The 20,191-nt window shown below is 53.9% G+C and overlaps 7 protein-coding genes across 7 annotated transcripts; 6 read left to right on the top strand and 1 right to left on the bottom strand.

Moving 5' to 3' along the window:
* Window positions 1-424: 424 nt before the first annotated feature.
* J4E83_008619 (uncharacterized protein) lies at window positions 425-2,339 on the top strand (the record flags this gene model as incomplete). Its single annotated transcript, XM_049335515.1, has 2 exons — window positions 425-587; window positions 646-2,339. The coding sequence occupies 2 exons, from the start codon at window positions 425-427 to the stop codon at window positions 2,337-2,339; spliced, it is 1,857 nt and encodes a 618-aa protein (XP_049185251.1).
* Window positions 2,340-5,274: 2,935 nt separating this feature from the next.
* J4E83_008618 (uncharacterized protein) lies at window positions 5,275-7,589 on the bottom strand (the record flags this gene model as incomplete). Its single annotated transcript, XM_049335514.1, has 2 exons — window positions 5,275-7,436; window positions 7,484-7,589. The coding sequence occupies 2 exons, from the start codon at window positions 7,587-7,589 to the stop codon at window positions 5,275-5,277; spliced, it is 2,268 nt and encodes a 755-aa protein (XP_049185250.1).
* Window positions 7,590-7,927: 338 nt separating this feature from the next.
* On the top strand, window positions 7,928-10,235 carry J4E83_008617 (uncharacterized protein; the record flags this gene model as incomplete). The annotated part of the gene is made up of 3 exons (XM_049335513.1): window positions 7,928-8,101; window positions 8,177-8,320; window positions 8,370-10,235. 3 exons carry the CDS (start codon window positions 7,928-7,930, stop codon window positions 10,233-10,235), a joined length of 2,184 nt encoding a protein of 727 aa, XP_049185249.1.
* Window positions 10,236-11,053: 818 nt separating this feature from the next.
* J4E83_008616 (uncharacterized protein) lies at window positions 11,054-11,514 on the top strand (the record flags this gene model as incomplete). The annotated part of the gene is made up of 3 exons (XM_049335512.1): window positions 11,054-11,196; window positions 11,248-11,337; window positions 11,394-11,514. The coding sequence occupies 3 exons, from the start codon at window positions 11,054-11,056 to the stop codon at window positions 11,512-11,514; spliced, it is 354 nt and encodes a 117-aa protein (XP_049185248.1).
* A 345-nt stretch (window positions 11,515-11,859) lies between these two features.
* Window positions 11,860-12,809, top strand: J4E83_008615 (uncharacterized protein; the record flags this gene model as incomplete). Its single annotated transcript, XM_049335511.1, has 2 exons — window positions 11,860-11,995; window positions 12,055-12,809. 2 exons carry the CDS (start codon window positions 11,860-11,862, stop codon window positions 12,807-12,809), a joined length of 891 nt encoding a protein of 296 aa, XP_049185247.1.
* Window positions 12,810-13,213: 404 nt separating this feature from the next.
* J4E83_008614 (uncharacterized protein) lies at window positions 13,214-14,398 on the top strand (the record flags this gene model as incomplete). Its single annotated transcript, XM_049335510.1, has 1 exon — window positions 13,214-14,398. One exon carries the CDS (start codon window positions 13,214-13,216, stop codon window positions 14,396-14,398), a length of 1,185 nt encoding a protein of 394 aa, XP_049185246.1.
* A 3,166-nt stretch (window positions 14,399-17,564) lies between these two features.
* J4E83_008613 (uncharacterized protein) lies at window positions 17,565-20,090 on the top strand (the record flags this gene model as incomplete). Its single annotated transcript, XM_049335509.1, has 1 exon — window positions 17,565-20,090. The coding sequence occupies one exon, from the start codon at window positions 17,565-17,567 to the stop codon at window positions 20,088-20,090; it is 2,526 nt and encodes an 841-aa protein (XP_049185245.1).
* Window positions 20,091-20,191: the final 101 nt, after the last annotated feature.

Genomic DNA, 20,191 nt, shown 5'->3' with positions numbered 1-20,191 from the left:
GCTAACGATTTACCCGCCTCCGCACCTCAATGTAAAATACCTCAGTCCCCCTGCTCTTGCATGTACTGTGGAGTCTCCGCGGCTCTGGAACGGGCGGTAATTCTGCCGCCCGCTTGCGGGTGTGGGGCGATGGAGGCGAGATCGGGAAGGTGAGATGTGAGTGGTTATGTAAGGGAAGGGCTCGGCGGGTATAGGCCGTGTGGTATGCATTGGGGGTGCATTTGGCCCTTGTAGAGTTTTGGATGTGGCATGGAAGCGTCGACAAAGTTTATGGATAATTTAGATGTGCATGATGCAGAAGAGGTTGCTGAGATGATCCGGTGTGCGTTGTGTAACGGGGTCGGTATGTAGGTCTGGATGGGTATATAAACGATCTCGCTCGGAAAAGAAGAGGTGAATTGGTCAAGGTCAAATTGTAGCCAAGATGGTGTCTTCATTCGTTCAACTGCTCGTTAGCACTTTTGCGGCAGCAGGAGTATCTGCTGTACACATCACCGCCCCCCTCAACCAAACATACGACTACATCATCGTAGGAGGAGGCACATCCGGCCTCACCGTCGCAAACAGACTAACGGAGAACGGAAAACGTAAGTCTTAACCCCTCATATCAGCCCCATACCCTCCCATCCTAACAAACCACCACAGATACCGTCCTCGTAATCGAATACGGCAACCTCGTAAACGACCCCAGCATCCTCGTCCCAGCCAACACTCTAAGTTTCGCTCCAACCCCCGAACGCTACTTCAACTTTACTCCCGTCCCAAATCCTGGCCTCAATAATGACACCACGAGCCCTCTCGCAGCCGCCATAGTCGGCGGAAGCAGTGCCGTAAACGGGATGTTCTTCGACCGCGGCAGCGAAGCCGACTATAACGCGTGGGAAGCCCTCGGGAACAAAGGTTGGGGCTTCAAAGACCTGCTTCCTTATTTCAAAAAATCCGTTACCTTCACGCCGCCGAGCGAAGAAGTGGCGGAGAAGTACAATTATACGTGGGATGTTGAGGCGGCGTATGGTGGACATGGTGAGATTCAGGTATCCTTCCCGCCGTACCAGTTCCCCGGTCAAAACCGGTTGTGGGATGCGTGGAGAGAGATTGGTGTGGAGAAGCCGAAGGAGGCTGCGGCGGGAAATGCGATTGGTAGTATTATGGCGCCGAGTGCGTTGGATCCCGTTTTGAGGACGAGGAGTTATGCTAGGACGGCGCATTATGAACCGTATGCGAAGAGGCGGAATTATCATCTTTTGACGGGGTATCAGGCAACTGAGATTCTGTTCAAGGAGGGTGGTGAGTTGGAGGCTGAGGGTGTGAGTATGGTGAAGGTGGGAGGTACTGAGAAGAGTGTTGTGAAGGCGAGGAAGGAGGTTATCGTTGCGGCGGGCGCGATTTGGACGCCGTGGTTGTTGCAGCGCAGCGGTGTTGGTCCGAAGAGTGTTCTTGAGGGGGCTGGTATTGCGGTCAAGAAACATCTACCTGGTGTAGGTGCAAACTTCCAAGACCATCCCTTTGGAGGCAGTGTCTGGAACTGGACGACCAACCCATACTTTCCCACCGCTGGAGCCCTAGCAACGAACCAGACCTTCTACGCCGAAGCGGAGAAAAAGTACATTCAGTCGCGCGAAGGCCCTCTCACGACATCCCGAGGAAACCAAGCTGCTTTCCTACCCCTCAAGACCGTCGACCCAGAAGGTTGGCAAACGCTCGTCGATGCTGTCGCGGCTCAAGACCCAACTCCCTACCTCCCAGCTCAATATGACGAGACACTCATAGCAGGCGCCAAAGCCATACACAACATCACCGCCGACTATCTCGCACGCGACGACGCTGCGGCCTTTGAATTCACCTTTGCAGAAGGGCCCATAGGAAACGCTGCGATCATGCGCCCATTGAGTCGCGGTACCGTAAACATCAACCCAACTGATCCCGCATCAGGCCCACTGGTTGACTGGCGCACCTTTTCCAATCCCCTAGACATCAAATTCGCCGTGCAAATGGTGCGCTTCTCACGCCGCTTCAACACCCTTTCGTCCTTCTCTGGTCTCGGCGCCGTCGAGCTTTCGCCTGGAGCCAATGTTACGAGCGATGCTGCAATTGAAAGGTATCTGCGCAGTACGATGGATCCGACTTTCGTTCATATGGCGGGTACGGCGTCGATGCTTCCGGAGGAACTTGGCGGTGTTGTGGGAACGGATTTGAAGGTTTATGGCGTTGGGAAGTTGAGTGTGGTTGACGCGAGTATCGTTCCGTATTTGCCAGCGACGCATCTTTGTACGACAGTTTATGCTATTGCGGAGAAGGCGGCGGATGCTATTAAGGCGAGGACAGGGTGGAATGAGTAGGAGTTCTGGCGCAGTATGTGAGTCCATTGGGTAGAGCGACTATCCATTTCGTGTCGGCAATGGGAGTGAATTGTGCGTCTGACATGAAAGTAGTGGTGTTGGTGATCTCCTTGACATGCTCATCGTGATCAAAGGATATGGATTATTTCGCGATCTTCATGTACAGCCTTGCCTGCCATGAACCTATCGTAGTCTTTGCTCAGGATCTTCATTATGCCAATTCGTCGGTACTCCCGTCTATCAGCGTTGATCGGGGTCAAAACGATGGTTTCCATCTGACGGCCTCCGCGGCCGTCTCCCTGTACGAGACAGGGCACGCACCAAACCTCATATCCATCGGATAAGAGTTGATGGGTGCAAAACTTCTTACTAGAAGTACCTTCCGGGGCGAGATAAATCTTTTTGAGCTGTCCTTTAATCGGATACCGTTTCGAGATATCCTCATAGACTTTGAACGAATCCAGCAAGACATTACTAACGAAGGACCTTCTAGGTGTGTCGAATGCATAGACACACATAGGGCGTTTTTCTTCGTCGACTTCAGGGGATGAACCGCGTGATAAATCTATTTGAGGCGATGCCAGAGATATCCGCCACATTCTAGTACAGATAGACAGTTTAGCGAATTTGATGTAACCGAAAGTTGCGAGAGCCCCTGGTAGATGCGAGACTTCCACATCGACGACTTGCATTCCTTCTTCTGGAAGGGGTTGTAAGTAAACCGTGGAGAACTCCACACACATACCATGTGCAGAGGCCCAAGACCAAGTCGGCGCAAGGTAATCCGGGAAGCTCTCGGTGATGGACCTTGGTCCGTCTCTGCAAAACATTTTATGCCGTCCACTAACCTTCCAGCATAATCCAGCTTGCAGATCTTCTCTCCAAAGCCCAGTGACATAGGTAAGACCGTAATGTTGTTGCATGATACTTGCCAAGCCTGCGATTGCAAGCAATTTGTCAGAGTCAACACTCAATATCCTCTCGCTGTAGCCTCGAATCGTTTCGTACCATACGTCGAAGTGATTCCATCGGAAACCATACACGGGAGGCGGGAGCTTGTCGAATATACTTGGATGCCTTGCTATCAGCCGCATCGGCGGTTGGGTTACGGAGTACAGCTCAGATTCTTTTACTGCTTCCCGGGCTGATGTGCCCATACACGGGTCGCACTCACTTGCTTCGCCCATAACGCAAGACCAAGCGACATCGGTATTGTCAAAAGTCAGCAACCGTTTCGACAATATTTCTTCCTGAAGAATCCATCCTCTTTTCCGTGGAGCATGGTGACGGTTTCGAATCCAAGGTTGTATTGACAGATGTTTTCGCAGATAGTTGCTGCCACGTTTTGAAGTTGTCCAGACGTTACAAGATTTACTACCTCGTGCATCACGTTTGGAAAAGAGACCTGAGTCGGTATCTGGACCATTCGCTGCGAGTATAGTCAACGTCGACTGTCGATATATGTCTCCCATCCTAGCTATCTCTTTGCCGACATCTTCAAGATCATCCTGAATGATGCACAACGCATCTATCCATAGGTAATGATAACCAAGAACCCTAGTAACTTGCAAAGCATCTTTGAAAGTCATAGGCATCATGTCATCGACTGGTAACTTCTGTTTGAACTGTTCGTATGAGCCTGACCCTCTTGTGCACAGTAATTTCTTTCCTTGGCCCCAGCAATAACTGAGGGTCAAGTACTCCGCTCGCATCCCAATAGTTTCTACGATATGAGCGTGACTGTCGTTTGTAATTTCAATGATTCGGGTGGGTAGTAACGGTAGCGTCTGCGATGAAACTTCGGTGTTACAAAGACAATGTCCCTTTTGACACTCTTGGAACCATGTTCTTATCAGGTCCATGTTGTGGTCAGATCCTGTGTAGTTGTCGACGGCAGAACCGATTGGGTTGCATCGTTCTTCGGATTCTGAAGAGAGAATGCAAGAGAGATCAAACCTGGTACTTAGGTCATCTGCATCCCATGTCAGCTAGGTTCATGAGACATGTCCATCTTTTATACCAGAGATAGGTTTGTGTGTCCTAAGTGAGATTGATTTTTCTCCACAGCGCAGCTTCATTTCGCGCGAATCTGGATATTTCCCCGCATAGACCACCACCCTGTCTGCCGGATGTTGTCCTATAGAGAGCAAAACTGGTGCGATTTCGTGGTCGTTATCACGAGGCGCATGGACAGACCGAGTGTTTTGGAATAATTGAAAGGAGAACATGGCGCAAACTCGACATCCTTGGCCGGCTGAGAGTTCTAACGCTTTTCTTGAAGGCTGATGTACGCTTACAAGGTCTGTGTCGGGATTGAAGATGAACCTTGAGCCAGGTAACCACCAATTGACATTCTGCACGCTGACTTCCTTGACGGGTACGAAAACAAGGTTTTGACAGAAGTGGCATAGCATGGCGTAAAGCGATGTTAAAACAGATGGTCTGGAGGGCGAAAATATGACGACGGAAAGATTGCGGGCAGTGAGGTGAGAGAATAGCACTGTGGAGGATAACAACAAATATTGAGTATGGAAGGAACCGAGGGGGCTGTGTAGACGTGACCAGGCAGCCACGAACGTCATGCGCAGCAACAACCGGCGTCCTTTACATCCTTGAAAAGTTAGTGCAATCATGTCAACTTACATATGTAGCCTTGGATTGCCATCGCACCTTCCAAAAATTACATGCAGCATCGCCAAGACTACGACAGGACAGCAGGAACACATCGCCGATAATATAATGCCTAGCAGCGCTTGACAGACAATTCGCAACACCCGCAGACAAAGCTGGCATCACTCCAAGAGACCCTTCACTTCAACTTGACGACATGCATGATCATGCATCAATCGTTCTATTTCTCTACTTTCAGAGGCCGTAGAATCTAAAGGGTATCATATCCATCAATCATTGACACGGCCGTATCAAACATCGCCCACTACTCCTGCCCCCAAGTATCATCATCCCCAATCTCACCCACAATCTCCACGCCCTGCTCCTCCTGAAAAGCAACCTGCTTATTCTTCCCCCTCTTCTTCTTGCCCTTGCCATTCTCCTTATTCGCACCATCACCAATCGGATTCCCATCCTGATCAACACCAGCAAGTTCCCTCTGGCGTTTCCTCTCCTGGGCCTCCGCTTTCGCCTTGGCGATTTTCTCCGCATACTCTGCTTCCTCTGCCGCCATTTCGCGCTTGATCCTATCCGTGTCGGCGAAAGAGGCCTCGGTCTTTTCCGATTTCTGCAGGAACGTATTCCAGCCATCGCCGTTGATCTCGCAGCGGCCTTGGAGAGCGGCGCGTATGTCGTCGGGGTTGTCGCGTTCTTCGCGGGTGAATTTGGTTTTGATGGAGCGGCGGGTGAAGCCGGGGAACATTTGGGATATCATCTGGAAATCGGTGCCGAAGGATCTGAGGCCCTCGTAGAACAGGTTCGTGAGGTCCGTGGTCCAACGTCGTCCTTGGCCGGGCAGGAGGAACTCGTTGGGGAAGCGCTTGTTGTTCTTCATGAAGCTGCGGGTTGTGAGGCGTGCTGTAATATCTTGGTCTTCAACGACGGTCATGTCGCTAATGAGACGGTCTGCGTCGCCCTCTCGGTCGATAAATACAGTGGTGGGATCTAATTCCAACTCGCCTGCTGCGTTCGCACGATACCTGGGTCCTGCTTCAACCTGTGAAGCCGCCAGCTCTGCTCCTGCTTCTGCCAAAAGTCTGTCCTGTTTTTCCTGATCTGCTTTCGAAGGGATGTTCTTGTTGTCTTCTTCTCTTCGACGTTGCTTAACGGCATCCCAATCGATGGTACGCATTTGCTTTTCCCGTGAAGACAGCTTTCCAACGCGAAGATCCCGGGCTGCTAGAGTATCCATGTAGGTTTCATTGGGGTCAATCGTCTGGTCTTCGGCATCGGATGGTGTGGGCTCTCGTGGCGGTCGCCCCTTCCGTTTCTTCTCCCTGACTGCGCCTTCCTCGCCTTCCACTCCATCGACCTCTTCGCCTTCTTCGCCCTCTGGAGTGGCCCTTCTCCTCCTCTTTGCTTTGGGTTTGCGACGCACGGCTGCTGCTACGATCTCATCTGCTATGCGGCCGACTTCATTTTCTGGGCCTTCGACGACCTCGCTGCTCAGAGCCCCCTTGGTCTTTCTTGGCTTCCTGGCTTTCTTCGCCGGCGCTGGAGCTTCCTCGCCATCTTGTGCAGCGGGTTCGGCGGCCTTCTTTCTTGCACGGGGCTTGGCGGCAGCTCGCTTCCGGGTGGGCTGCGCCTCTTCCTCGTCTTCTCCTTCTTGTTCAACGTGTTCTGCATCTGGATCTGCTGCAGCGGCCCTCTTCTTGCGTGGCTGGCGAGGCTTTCGAGTCGGCGCAGCAGCTGCGGCCTCTTCTTCGCCCTCTGGAGGGTGGTTCACCGCTGCCCATGGAAGCTTCCTCCTCTTTCGCGGTTGTGGAAGGGCCTGGGAATCTGCAGTAGGGGCGGGGACATTCGGGTCGGCAGTCTGTTCGCCGGTGTTGTTCGCTGGTACCGGCGCATCGACAGTGGGAGTAGCTTCGGCCTCTGGCTGTGGTTGTGCAGCTACTTCATTTTCTTGTTGTGCCGACTGTGACGGACCTGTAGTATCTCCTCCACTTGCAGTGACATCTTGACTCGCTGGGGTGCCTAATTGTACGGGTGGTTCTATACGACGCCGCTTGGGTGACCTGCCGCCATCGCCCGCATCTTCCAGGTATTGGGTAGTGAGACCCCGGTCTGTCGAAGGCTGTACAGCGACATGGGGCTCTTTCTCGGCTTGTGTCTGGGTGTCGGTATTGGTAGGTGCTGGAGTAGGCAGTGGCTGGGTAGGGTTCGGGGTCGGTAATGGAGGCGCTGTGGAAGACTCGGCTGTACTGGGGACAGCTTGGGGAGTAGTCGCTGTGGCAGGTTCTTGGGTCGCGGCTGGCGTAGGTAGCTCGGCGGTAGTCGGGGGCTCAGTCGCCGGCGCATTCGAGGGCTGTGGTTCGGCCTGCGAAGTTTGCGATTCGGCAGGCGCAGAGGGTGTAGGAGTGGGTGCAGCAGCAGCGGCAGGTCGTCGTCGTGCGGCTTTGGGAGCGAACTTTTTGCCCGTTGTATTCTCTGACCATGGCTTAGCAGAGTCGGCGCCACTGCATGGGACGACTCACTATTAATAAAAGAACTAAAGGTCGCCGCCGCAGGTTTAGGCGCAGGCGCAGGCGCCTTGTCGCTACCGGCAGCAGGCGGCTGATTGGGAGCGTCGTCGGCAGCCATGTGTATGCAGCACTCGTTCACGCCAGGCTCTGGCTGCTCGCTCTCTTTCTCACATTGGCGGGCAGTGGTGGGGAATGGGCAGCACGCAGAGGGTCGCGTCGACAGACACAGACCACGCCCTAGCGCGACACTAGCTCTTGGCAGTCCACCTGGGCTGCTAACGAACTCTCTTCGCTCGACCTCCTCACCCACCGGCCTCACACGACACACCCGCCCGCCTGCCGCTGCCTCTCGCCCGCCCGTCTCCTGCGTGCCTGCCATCCGCTCCTTCATCTCCCTTTAATGACCTGAGAGCGCGCGCGTCTTCGCTGCCCTATCTCGAAGCCGGCGTCTCCTCGATGAGGCTCGAAGCCAGGACCGTCGCACCCCCATCGCTTGACGCCGTCAAGATGGAGGACCGAAAACGGCCCATTGCCGACGACGCTGCTCCTCCCGCTAAGAGGCAAGCCGTGACCGTCAACGGTGCTCGCTCCCACCCAGACGCTGACTTGCCGTGGAAAGATGACATCGAGGTTCGCCCCCCGATCACCTCCCGCCCTCCTCCCACGCCCACGGCGCACACACCCGCTGACCACTCGATTCTACAGTCGTTCCAGAAAGATGCCATTCTGCGCCAGATGCGCGAGTTCAAGCGCGAGAAGGCTACCGTCGAGTCACAACTGAACGAGCTGGAGGGCCGCTCCAAGTACCACGACGACCACCTCCGCACAATCGACGCTTGGTTTGATCAGGTCAGTATACCCCTGGAAGTTGATTGAGGTGATGCTAATTGCTGCTTAGCTTATCGATGAAATCAAACTCCTGGGCGCCGAGAAACTACCTGCATCATCAGGCGACTCCGATGCCTCGCAGTCGGTACCCGCTGCGCTTCTGTGCGAGGATACCCAGACCTTCAAAAAACACCTCTCGGACCGCAAAGAAAAGATCCTTGCATCCCTCTCCGATCTCTTTGCGAGATATCCTGCAAGCAGTCCTGAGGTTGCGAAACTCCAACAGAAGCTGTCAGAACTCTTGGTCACGGAGAAGGATCACGTTGTGCGATTGCAACGCGTCACCACCGAGAAAGAGCAACTATCTGACCGGTTGGACACGGCTACTCATCGCTACCTGGTCGCTGAGAAGAAGCTCGATCGCTTGAAGAGCGCCCAAGTTCAGAAACTCGAGCAGCAGGCGCACGGCACAAGCGCGCCTGCAAAGGAGGAGGCTCCATCTACCAGCAACGGAACAGAAGCCATCAATGGCACCTCACCCGGACCGATCAGTGAAGAGTTGGAAACTGCAAAAAACCAGGCCATAGCCGAGGCAGCCAAGAGGAAAGAGCAGCTTGAGCAGATCGAGCAGGAAAACAAGAAGCTTACCGAGGAAGTTTCAGCATTGAAGGTCAAGCTTACCGGGCTGTCGGATGATGATTATGCAAAGACCGATCTCTTCAAAGCTATCAAGAACCAGCATGAAGACGTGATCAAGCGAATCAACAATCTCGAAGCCACCAACATTTCCTTGCGGGAAGAAGCGCAAAAGTTCCAAGCAGAGCGAACAGCCTACAGGATCAAGGTGGACGATGAGGTCCGCGCTAGCTTGGCAGACAGTGCAAGCCACGTTTCGCAAGCGGAAGCGAACTGTGCTCGCATTCGAAACGCCCGTGACGAACTAGCCACCAAGAATAACCTCTTGGAGGCGAGCCACAAGGATTCCAAGGATTCTATCGAGCAGGCGAAGCAGCTTGCGAGCGCATGCGACAGCCGCATTGCTGCACTTGAATCGGAATGCGAGCGACTGCGCCTCCAGATTGCGGAGCAGCAGAGTTCAGGAGACCAAGAAATGTCTGGCTTAGACGACTTGACGCCGGAGCAGCTGCGCAGCAAGATCTCCAAGCTTGAGAGCCAATGCAAGATTCTGGGCAACGAACTCCCGTCCATGGAGTCGGCATGGAAAAAGGCGCAGGCGATCGCGAGCAAGAAGATCACCGAGATTGCTGCGTGGGAAGAGAACATTGCCAAGGCACATGCGGACAAGGCCAAAGCGGATCAAAAGTTTTTCGCAGCAATGAAGACCAAAGGAGAACTCGAGCAACAAATCCGCATCCTCCGTGCCCAGGCTACCAAAGCCACGGAAGTAGTGGCGCAGTTGAAAGAGGCGGATTCCTTGAGCCGGTCACTGGTCGACAAGCTGGAGAAGCAATGTGCGGAAATGCGATCGCAAATGGATGATCTTTCTACCCAGCACCGCCAGCTGCAACAAAAGGTCAGCGAGAATGCCATCACTTCCGAGGGTCATGTCAGCCAGATAGCGGAGCTCAAGAAGGTCGTCGAGGCCAAGGACGCGACATGTCTCGCGGCAAAGCACGCCCAACGCGAATCGGAAACCGAGCGAGACAAGCTTGTTGCACAAGTGACTGGACTGGAGAAGCAAGTGCAAATCTACAAAAAGAAGAGCACGGCCAACCAGAGCTCTGAAGTGTCTACGATGGAGCTGTTGATCCAGTGTCAGATCTGCAAGAGCAAGCTCAAGAACACGGTCATCAAGACTTGCGGGCACATGTTCTGCGACCAGTGCGTGCAAGATCGACTCACCAACCGCGCGAGAAAGTGCCCGAATTGCGGCAAAGCCTTTGGCAGCAACGATACCATGCGCGTCCATTTGTGAGAGCTCTGCAAACCGGATACCCTTTTCTTATTCCCTGCATTTTGCCACATGTACATCACCAGCTGCATTTCCTTCAGTACCCTTTCTTACAAGTTTACAATAGCGTTGAAGGCGAATTTTGAGGCCAAGCACGAAGCAGTGCCTGGGACGTTGGTGTTTTGCGGGTGGCTTTCTGCCAAATTCAAGGCGTTGGAGTTCGGCAGCGCAAGAGCGCGAGACAATGTACGATGATAGTTGCGATGCATGTTCAGACGACATGTGTTAGCATGTTTTACTAGATGCACGGAGTTCGTCTCTCGGTCGGCAATGTTTCCGCGGATGGGTTTAGATAAATTCCGTTGGCTCTGCGGAGCTCAGGCCTGGGATGGCCCAGAGAAAGAATGCAAACAAAGATACCATGTCCAATTTGTGTTATATGATGTGATTCTATAGCCTTTGACTCACACTGGGCTGGTACCTTTGCTCGGTGCACTAGGCAAAGCGTTCATTGTCAGCCAATCATGTGAGAGCTGTCATTTCAAACTGAAGGCCGGATCTGGGATGTTTAAGTGGGCGGGCCCGTGAACGTAGGGATGTAAGGCTGAAGGCGCAGGGTATGACGTTCCTCGCCGTTGCCCCACGCGACAGGCTACCATAAACACCCTTGAACAAGACTACTATAACCACGACCGCAATCCGCAACAAGAGCCTTTCAGACAGCGCCTCTTCAGCACAAACTACAACATCTGCAACTTGCTACAAGACCTTGAAAACGTCCACATTTGAAAACTTTCGATCAAGTCTTCCACCTTTACATCAACCGCAACTACCCTACCGCAATGGCCACCAACGTCCTCACCCCTCGCGACACCAACGCGCAAGTCAAGCCCATGTCTTCCCCGGAGAAGGACGCCGAGAAGAAGGACTCCAAGAGCCTCGACTACCACCGTCAAGTTCTGCAGTCGCGTCTAGACAACCCACAGTGAGTTCATACATGTTTATCTCCCACTGCGCATCACTAATGATACTCCAGGGAGCAGAAGTTTGTCTCGCCGTCGGACGACATCATGAGCCCCGCTACACAGAAGTTGCAGGCTTTCAAGACCAAGCACGCCATGAAGAAGTAAGTCGCTATCCAACTGTACACCGGCGATGGAGTATAGACTAACGCACGTCTAGATCGAAGCCGCAAACTCTGTTTAAGAAGACGAGCGCAAAGAACTTCGAGTCGAACAAGGGCAGCGGCACACTCATGTTCGCCGATATCCCCAAGAAGGACGCAAAGGAAGAAGACGCGTAGGCGTAGGCTTCCAGCCATTCTTGTTTAGCGTGTACAGCATGGGTTTTCTTCTCGGGCGCAATTGTCATCTGTATACCCTTCTTCGACTTGTATGCCTTCGGATGATGGGCTGGTTCTGGAGTTTTGATTACGGGATGAATGACTACGAGGCTCATGATTACATATATTGATGAGACGAGACGAGACGAAATGGAACAACTTTATCATGCATTACTATCTTCAGACTAGGCCTATGCATGTGTAAAGCTGCATGCGCCCGGATGGATACCCCCGTCCATCTTGGGCATAGTCGCCGAGGCGCATGTTGTACCCTACTCTAGCCGCATCATCGTTCCCACGCACACGATGACACAACCACCGCTGGAGCAACAAGCCGTCCAAGACGAGATAGCGGATCTCGAAAGACGGCTTCAGGATGCGAAAGCCAGATTGAATCCAAATACCGTCGCAACGACACCTTCAACCCCCGCAAATGACGCAGGTCCGTTATCGCCCTCTCCACCCACCCATCCCCCAACCTAACAACCTAACACCCCCCAGCCCTCCACGCGCTCCTCCTCCTCGCCGACTCCGCGCTCCCACTAGGTTCCTTCGCCTTCAGCTCCGGTCTAGAATCCTATCTCGCGCACCACAAGCCGTCGGCGCCGTCGGCAACGCAGTTACCCGCGTTCCACACCTTCCTCCGCCTATCGCTCTCAACGCTCGCAAGCACATCGCTGCCCTACGTGCTAGCCGGGTACCGCACGCCGCAAGCCATCGAGACACTGGACAATGACTTCGACGCGAGTACACCGTGTACCGTTGCGCGACGGGCGAGTGTAGCACAGGGCCGCGCGTTGTTGGCGGTTTGGGATCGTAGTTTTAGGACGCAGTATAACGGGCCTAAAGTGACGGCGTCTCAAGATACCGTGGATGGGGTGATGGGTAGCGAAGTCGCGATTAAAGCACTCACGGCGTTCTCTGCTGCACTGCGCACTTCAGAGCATATCAACGTGCATCTCGCGCCGCTGTGGGGTCTCGTCACGAGTATCCTGGCTGTTCCGCTGCAACAGGCTGCGTACTTGTTCCTCTTTTCACATGCACGCACTGTGGTTAGTGCGGCTGTGAGAGCGAGCGTTATGGGTCCGTATCAGGCGCAGGCGGTTCTTGCGAGCGCGGAGCTGCAGGAGAGGATTCGGGGGTTGGTGGATGAGGGGTGGGATCGGGCGGTGGAGGATGCGGGGCAGAGTGTCCCCGTTATGGATCTTTGGGTGGGGAGACATGAGAAGTTGTATTCGAGGATTTTCAACTCGTGAGGTGTTGTCTGGTGAGCGGGTCGCAAGAGGTAGCGCTACGGACGGGTACGGGTGCTACCTCAAACTTTTGTGGCATGTATGTCGAACGTCTTGCCGTTGTAGCGGATGCGTCTAGCCTTGCATCCCAAAGTTGCTAAATTTACGAAGTTGATGGTGTTCAGACAGACTTCCATTCCTGCCACTCGTTGTCCAATCATGACCTCGTGGGCTCTCGATTCGCGCATGAGGAGCTCAGCTTACGGCGCGTGACTACAGTGCCCCAAAGGCGCGGCAAGGCAACGACGATAAGAAAGGTATCTTGACAAGTTTGCTATTTCACAAGAGCACAGTTTTCTGGTTGATGATGCCCTTGGAGGGACTCTCATGCTTACTTGAATCCACCTTACATTCGCCGTGCTGGCACCATGTTCCTTCCAACGCTCACCAACTGGCTCACAGCCACCATCTTCTCTAATCCCTCCAACAACGCACTCCAATCCCCTCTCCTCGACCCCACTATCAAATTCCCGTGGATCCAACGCTTCGCCTCAATCGGCGACTCCTACGCCGCGGGCCTAGGATCCGGCACGCGTCTCGACTGGTCATGCTCCCGCTACACTTCCTCCTACCCAAACATCCTACAAACCACCCTTTTCGGCCCCAACCCAAACCGCACCCACCAGTTCCTCGCCTGCTCCGGCTCTACCAGCACTGAGATCTTGGAAACCCAGATCCCAGCTTTACAAGATAACCTCGACCTTCTCACCATCTCCGCCGGCGGAAACGACATCGGCCTAACACCCATACTAAGCAACTGTATCTACCAGTTCTATCTGTCAGGCGAAGACGCCTGCCAGACAGCTATTAACGAAGCACGAGCTCGGATAGCGAACGAAACAGAACTCTACCACAACGTCACCCTCCTCCTCAACGCCGCAAAACCAAAGATGAACCAACAACACGGCGTGGTTTACTACACAGGCTACGCGTCTTTCTTCGGTGAAGAAGATAAAACATGCGACAACATCACCTGGGCCGTCTGGAAAGACGTCGAATGGACAAAACAATACCTCACGCGCGCCCTACGCCAGGAGCTAAACGACATGGTCCGCGCCGTCAACGCCATCTTATTCAAAGCCGTTAGCGACTCCGGTCCAAACGTCCGTTTCATAGATTACGACGCGGAGGTTACTGAGGCACGGGGTCGCTACTGCGAACCCCACATCCTAGAACCAGCTCCTAATCGCGCCGGCCTCGTCTTCTACGAATGGAACACCGTTGATACGGGCGAGAATAAGACTGCGCTGCAGAATAGGACGGGCGGTGATGTACCGAAGGGGTCTTTTGAGGCGGGGATTGCGAGGGATGTTGGTAGAACGGTGGAGGAACATCCTGGGTGGGAGGTTGATCCTAAGAAGGGGTTTGTGGATAAGGGGAAGGGGGTGGGGGTTGAGGGGGGACTGGGTGATGGGATTCATTGGTTGTTGCCGGATAGCTATAAGAGGGTTTTTCATTTGAGGCCGGCGGGACATGGGATTGTGGCGGGGATGGTGGTGGAGAGTTTGGAGAGGGAGGGGAGGGGGAGGGGTGGGGAGGTGGAGGAACTTTAGGTTTGTTCTACTTCTTGGACAACAGCACCAGTATCAGCTTCATCTTCCTCAGCTTCTTCTCCCTCAACTTCACCCACACCATCCCCATCGCCATCCAACCCACCATCCCAATCCCAATCCACCCCCACCCCCTCCTCCCTCCCCCTCCGATCCATCTCCCCAATCCTCCCCCTAACATCCCCCAAACACACTCCTAGCACATTCTCCCCCCACCACTCCCTATACCCCTCCGCCTCAAACGCCCTATACCCAATCCCCCACACCCTATCCCTCCTCCCCGCCTCCGCCAACTCCCTCTCCCCCGTCCCCAGCAATACACTCCTCATATGCCTCCCCCCATTGCCCGATCCCTTCCCAGCATATTCATCCCCGCCCGTGAATTTATACCAGTTCCCCACGCGCGCAACCCGGCTTTTCACGGCGGTCCAGGCGGTGAATGAGAAGTTTGTGATGCGCTGACCGTGTTTCTTCTGGCTTTTTGGGTCTGGAGCAGAGAGGATGAGCGTGCAGGTGGCGGAGTCGGAGAAGAAGAGGGATTTGCAGTACATGTAGGATTGTTCGGCGCAGGTGAAGGGGAGGAAGGGGGTTGGGTTGGAGGGGGTGGTGGTGGCGTGGGTTGATAGGATGGAGGATGCTGAGATTGTTGTTGTGGATGGGGTGGAAGGGGGTGGTGGTGGTGCAAGGTCGACGAGCCATTGGAGTGATGCGATGGGGATGTTGAAGGGGCTGGGGTGCCATTGGCAGAATATGCCATAGGGCTTTTCGTTGGGCATGTAGAAGTATATTGTTCCTTTCTCTTCGTCTTCTTCGGTTGGTGCGGGTTTCTTTGGTGGACGGCCGACGGGGTGGGGTTTGCGCTTTCCCATCGTGTACCTAGTATGAGGATAGATTTGAGTTGTGATTATCTGTAAGAAGAGCGACTATGGCAAGGTGAAAAGGAAGTCTTCTTCGGGAAAGCCGATCGTGGGGTGTTTGGCTCTCATCAGGTGCTTGGTGATGAGTCGTAAGCTAGTACTGTAGTACCATGGTTTGCAAAGGGCGCAAGGGCGACGTTTGCAATTAATCGTTTTCTAGTAAGCTTTTACATGACACATGCTACGGCTGTTGACTGTGTGCTCTTTTCAACGTCTTACAGCGCCGAACATATCAGGTCACTACCTTCGCACATATGTACATCTCTTAGTGTGTGTACTCGGAGAGTTTGCACAGTGATTGAAATTATCCTGGTCGTAAGTGAAGAGAGTCGAAACCGTGATGAGGTGTTCGAGTGCGTGAGTAGTGTTCCTTTGGGTCACTTCTGGTATAGATGTTTTCTCTTCGTCTGTTCTTGTCTCTGTCAGTCGTGCCGAATTTTGTCTAGTTCCACGTGCTTCAATCGGTGTCCCTGCGACAGTAACCTAAAATGAGAGTTGAACCTGCCCAGTGAGTGGAGCTCATGGCCTGGGCATCTCGTGTCAACGAATGAAAGTAAACGTGATGGTAAGTCCATCGGGATGTTACCTCAGCCAATAGCTGTCCCCATGTTCGGAGTTCTCCTGCAAACCATGGTAGAGAGATAACTGAAGCCAAGGTCGACAGCGAATATATAACTTAGCACATATAAGATTTAACTTTCAGCTCTTACTATCCATGAATGTTACGCCTCGATGTCCCTCAATCTGTCAACAAGAACTACGTCCACCGAGATGTCTGAACCCTCTTTCCGATTTCTGGACCTTCCACCAGAGTTGCGATGCATGGTCTACGAGCAGCTCGAAATGACGACGAAGCATTACACGCTCGACGACGCGCCGGACCAACCCTCCGCAATCACATTCGTCTGCAAAACGTTACCCGTCCAGATACTGGCGACATCCAAGTTAATCAATACCGAAGCCATGCAGATTTTCAGGCCCAGAATGCTGCAACTGAAGGCGCAACCAATGCGCTTCTGTATCAGAGTGAACTCCAGTAAATCTCTGTTCGTCTTGCGTCGTTCGCTCTCGCGCTGCTTCCGATACAATCCTCGTCCCGATGGCTCACCACCATTAAGCGAGGCGGCTGAAGCTTTCATCGACCGCTGTGTTAAAACCCGTCGCCTAGCAAGCAACTGCCGCCATGTTGAGATAATGTTGACCGACAAGGACGCGCCAAGTCTCACACGATCCATATGCTTGTTATACATCAGCAACAAGTTCGCAAGGCGATACCACTTGAAAATTACTCTGCTACGCAAGGAGCTAGCAACCGAAACCCATCCTGCCAGTTGGCATGCATCGCAGGATGTTGGGCGTTCGTTGGGGGTGAACGAGAGGGTGCATCTGCATCTCGCAGATAAGCCAGATGCTGAGCGATGGAGGAGGGATTGGGAAGAGACGACAAGTGTGCCGGAGGCATGAAGAGTACAGAAGTGTGTGTTTGACCAAGGCTGGACGTCATCAAGATGTCTTGTTCGAATACGAATGGGAATTGCGAGAGGATCTAGGAAGCCTTCCTCGTGGTTGCAGTCAAGGAAATAACAGGGAGCATAGCCGGTACGCTGGGATGCCGGAATCTTGCTGGGAACGTCAGTCTTGCGTGAACATACGCACAGGACGTCGATGAATGTAGTACATCTGATTGTATGGCATCAATAGAATAATGCGACGCTGAGAGAACCCCCAGATTGCGATAGAGTGTGATGCAGCGTTGTTGGGGTTGAGCGGAAGTCATCCGACAAGCTCGTATTCAAGACATGCATGCTTGTATGCGGTGCGATGTCGTTGCAGCTACGTTGTGGTTACTTGCAGAAATCCTGCAGGGACTCATTGTCTTTCCGAGCTCAAATGACGCCGTCGCGTGTCCACTTTTGCCCTCGATCTTGCAACACCATCTATTGATTTCTTCTTCCCCAGTCGTTCGCCATGACCTTGGTATGCTGTCTAGAGGCAGCAGGGCCGATTTGGAGCCGTCGCCTGACTTACCTCGCATGGCTGGTTTACGTTTGACAGGCCGCGCTCCCCTCAACCGAGGTCACGCGCATCGATCATGATGCTAGTCAGGCACACCGTCCGAGCTTCCTTTCCCCGGACGTGCTTAAGATGAATGACGCCGTCCGTGTCTGACCGCGCCGGGCAATGCCACGACATCCCTCGAGGGCCTACACGAGAGGAATTACCTGATCTCGTCTTGTTTCAACACTCAAGCTATGACGAAAGCTCGCTACGACTTCAAGACGCGCCCGGTCGCGCACCCGGACGCTATTGTCGCAGGCGACAAGTACCGCTTCACCATCCTCACAGATGGCTTACTCCGCTTTGAGTGGGCCGAGGATGGACGATTCGAAGACCGCGCGAGCACCTTTGCCATCAACCGCAAGCTAGCTGTGCCCGACTTCTATGTCTGGGACCGCGGCCACGGCATCGAGATCGTCACGAAGCGCTTCCACGTTGTGTACGACAAGAAGAAGTTTAGCGCCGATGGCTTCAAGATCCACCTCAAGGGCGACGTGACGGGCACATGGACGTACGGACAACAAGTCTCCAACTTGGGCGGAACAACTCGCACACTAGACGGTGTGAACGGCAGGGCCAACCTAGGTCCTGGTGTGCTGTCGAGAGAGGGCATGGCTCCTTTGGATGACACCAAGTCCATGCTCTTCGAAGACAATGGGTGGATTGCTGGACGCAGGGGTGGCGACAGGTCCGATCAGTACATCTTCATGTATGGTCGCGACTACCGGGAAGCCATGCGTGCATACTACGCTGTCTCAGGAAGCCAGCCTCTCCTTCCACGATACGCCATGGGCAACTGGTGGAGTCGATACCACGCATACGACGAGAAGGAATATCTCGATTTGCACGATCATTTCGACCGCGACGATGTACCCATGAACGTGGCGGTTGTGGATATGGACTGGCATCTGGTATGGGATCTGCCTGGCGGTGTCAATGGCTGGACCGGATACACATGGAACAAGAAACTGTTCCCTGACCCTGACGCTTTCATGAAGAAGCTGCATGATCGTGGCATGAGGCTGACGCTTAACCTGCATCCAGCGGACGGGTTCAGGCCTCACGAAGAGCAGTACCCTGAAGTCGCCAAATACCTTGGTATCGATCCGCAGTCTAAACAGACGATTCCTTTCGACTGCACGGATAAGAAGTTTATGGACGCATACTTCGACATCGTACACCACGAGCACGAAGAGCGAGGCGTAGACTTCTGGTGGGTGGACTGGCAGCAGGGCAACACATCCAAGATCCCTGGGGTAGACCCGCTCTGGGTGCTCAACCACTTCCATTTCCTCGACAATGGCCGTGGGTCCCAGCGTCCCTTGATCCTCTCTCGATTCGGCGGCCCAGGAGCACAGCGCTACCAGATCGGCTTTTCTGGCGATGCTATCATCACCTGGGACAGCCTGCACTTCCAGCCTGAGTTCACAGCTACTGCATCGAACATCGGGTACGGCTGGTGGAGCAACGACATTGGTGGTCACACGCATGGCTACAAGAACGACGAGCTCTACACACGTTGGGTACAACTTGGCTGCTGGTCGCCCATTCTGCGTCTGCATTCAGACAACAACCCTTTCAACACGCGCGAGCCCTGGCGGTTCAACGAAGAGGCGTGCACGATCGTCGAAGATACATTGCGTTTCCGCCACCGTCTCATCCCATACTTGTACACCATGAACGCGAGAAGTGCCTCCGACGACGAGCCGCTCGTTCAGCCCATGTACTGGGACTACCCAGAGTCTGACGAAGCATACAACGTGCCCAATCAGTTCCGCTTTGGCTCAGAAATGATCGTGGCGCCCATCACCCAGCCTCGCGACGGGACTACACACCTCGGCGCAGAGAAGCTCTGGCTCCCAGAAGGCCGCTACGTCGACATCTTCACCGGCATCGTATACAACCGCGCCGGCGAGCTCACCGTCCACCGCCCTCTAAACTTCGTCCCCGTCTTCGCAAAAGAAGGATCCATAATCCCGCTTGACGCAGCCTACCGTCCCAAATCCGGTTCTCCAAACCCAGAGGGTCTTGAGATCTTGCTTGCCGTAGGCGCAGACGGCTCCTTCACACTGATCGAAGACGACGGCACCGGCCACCTCGTCGACGACGGCGGTTTCTCAATCATCTCAGACGAGGGCCACGAGGAATCCGCCGACGACACCGTGCGCTTCGCACACACACCCATCACGTACAAACAATCAACCGGCGTCATCAAGATCGGTCCTACAACGCCTGAAAACCCCGCCATTCCCAAGAACAGGTCTTGGAAGATTCGCCTCCTGGCCCACACACTTAAGAAAGGCGCTGAAATACGCTGCGTTACTACCTCTCCCAGCACAAAGAAACATGCAAAGACGCTCTCACACAAGATCACCCAGGAAAGCAACGGTACGCTCGTCACGCTCGACGCGGTGCCAACATCGCATACCATCCACATCGAACTGCTCTCTTCATCTTCTCACTCTGCGGGTTCTTCCTCTTCGGGGCCGCAACTCGATGTCATCGACCCGAACCCCAAGCTTTGGGATATCATCGATAAAGCATGGATCGAACTAGATAAGAAGTGGGATTACTGGAACTGCGTCAACAATGGGGAGCCAGTGTTGAATAAAGTGAGGGCGCTGCAGGGGAGGGGTATGAACCAGGCGTTGTTGGATGCTATGTTGGAGCTGTTGCTTGCGGATGAGCGGTATGCTGGTGAAGAGAAGGATGGGTGGTGAGATGGTAGTTGGGTAGTATAGATTAGCGTGCATAGTCGTTTCTCTGCACCGTACATGCTGATAAAATTGAATGACCGTCCTGCAACGAATCTGTTGCAGGA

The sequence above is a fragment of the Alternaria metachromatica genome (assembly GCF_023757995.1).
Source record: "Alternaria metachromatica strain BMP 0045 chromosome Unknown scaffold_26, whole genome shotgun sequence".
NCBI classification, from domain to species: Eukaryota; Fungi; Ascomycota; class Dothideomycetes; order Pleosporales; family Pleosporaceae; genus Alternaria; species Alternaria metachromatica.
The sequence above is the reverse complement of the archived record's forward strand: the minus strand, read 5'-3'. Positions and strand labels throughout refer to the sequence as shown.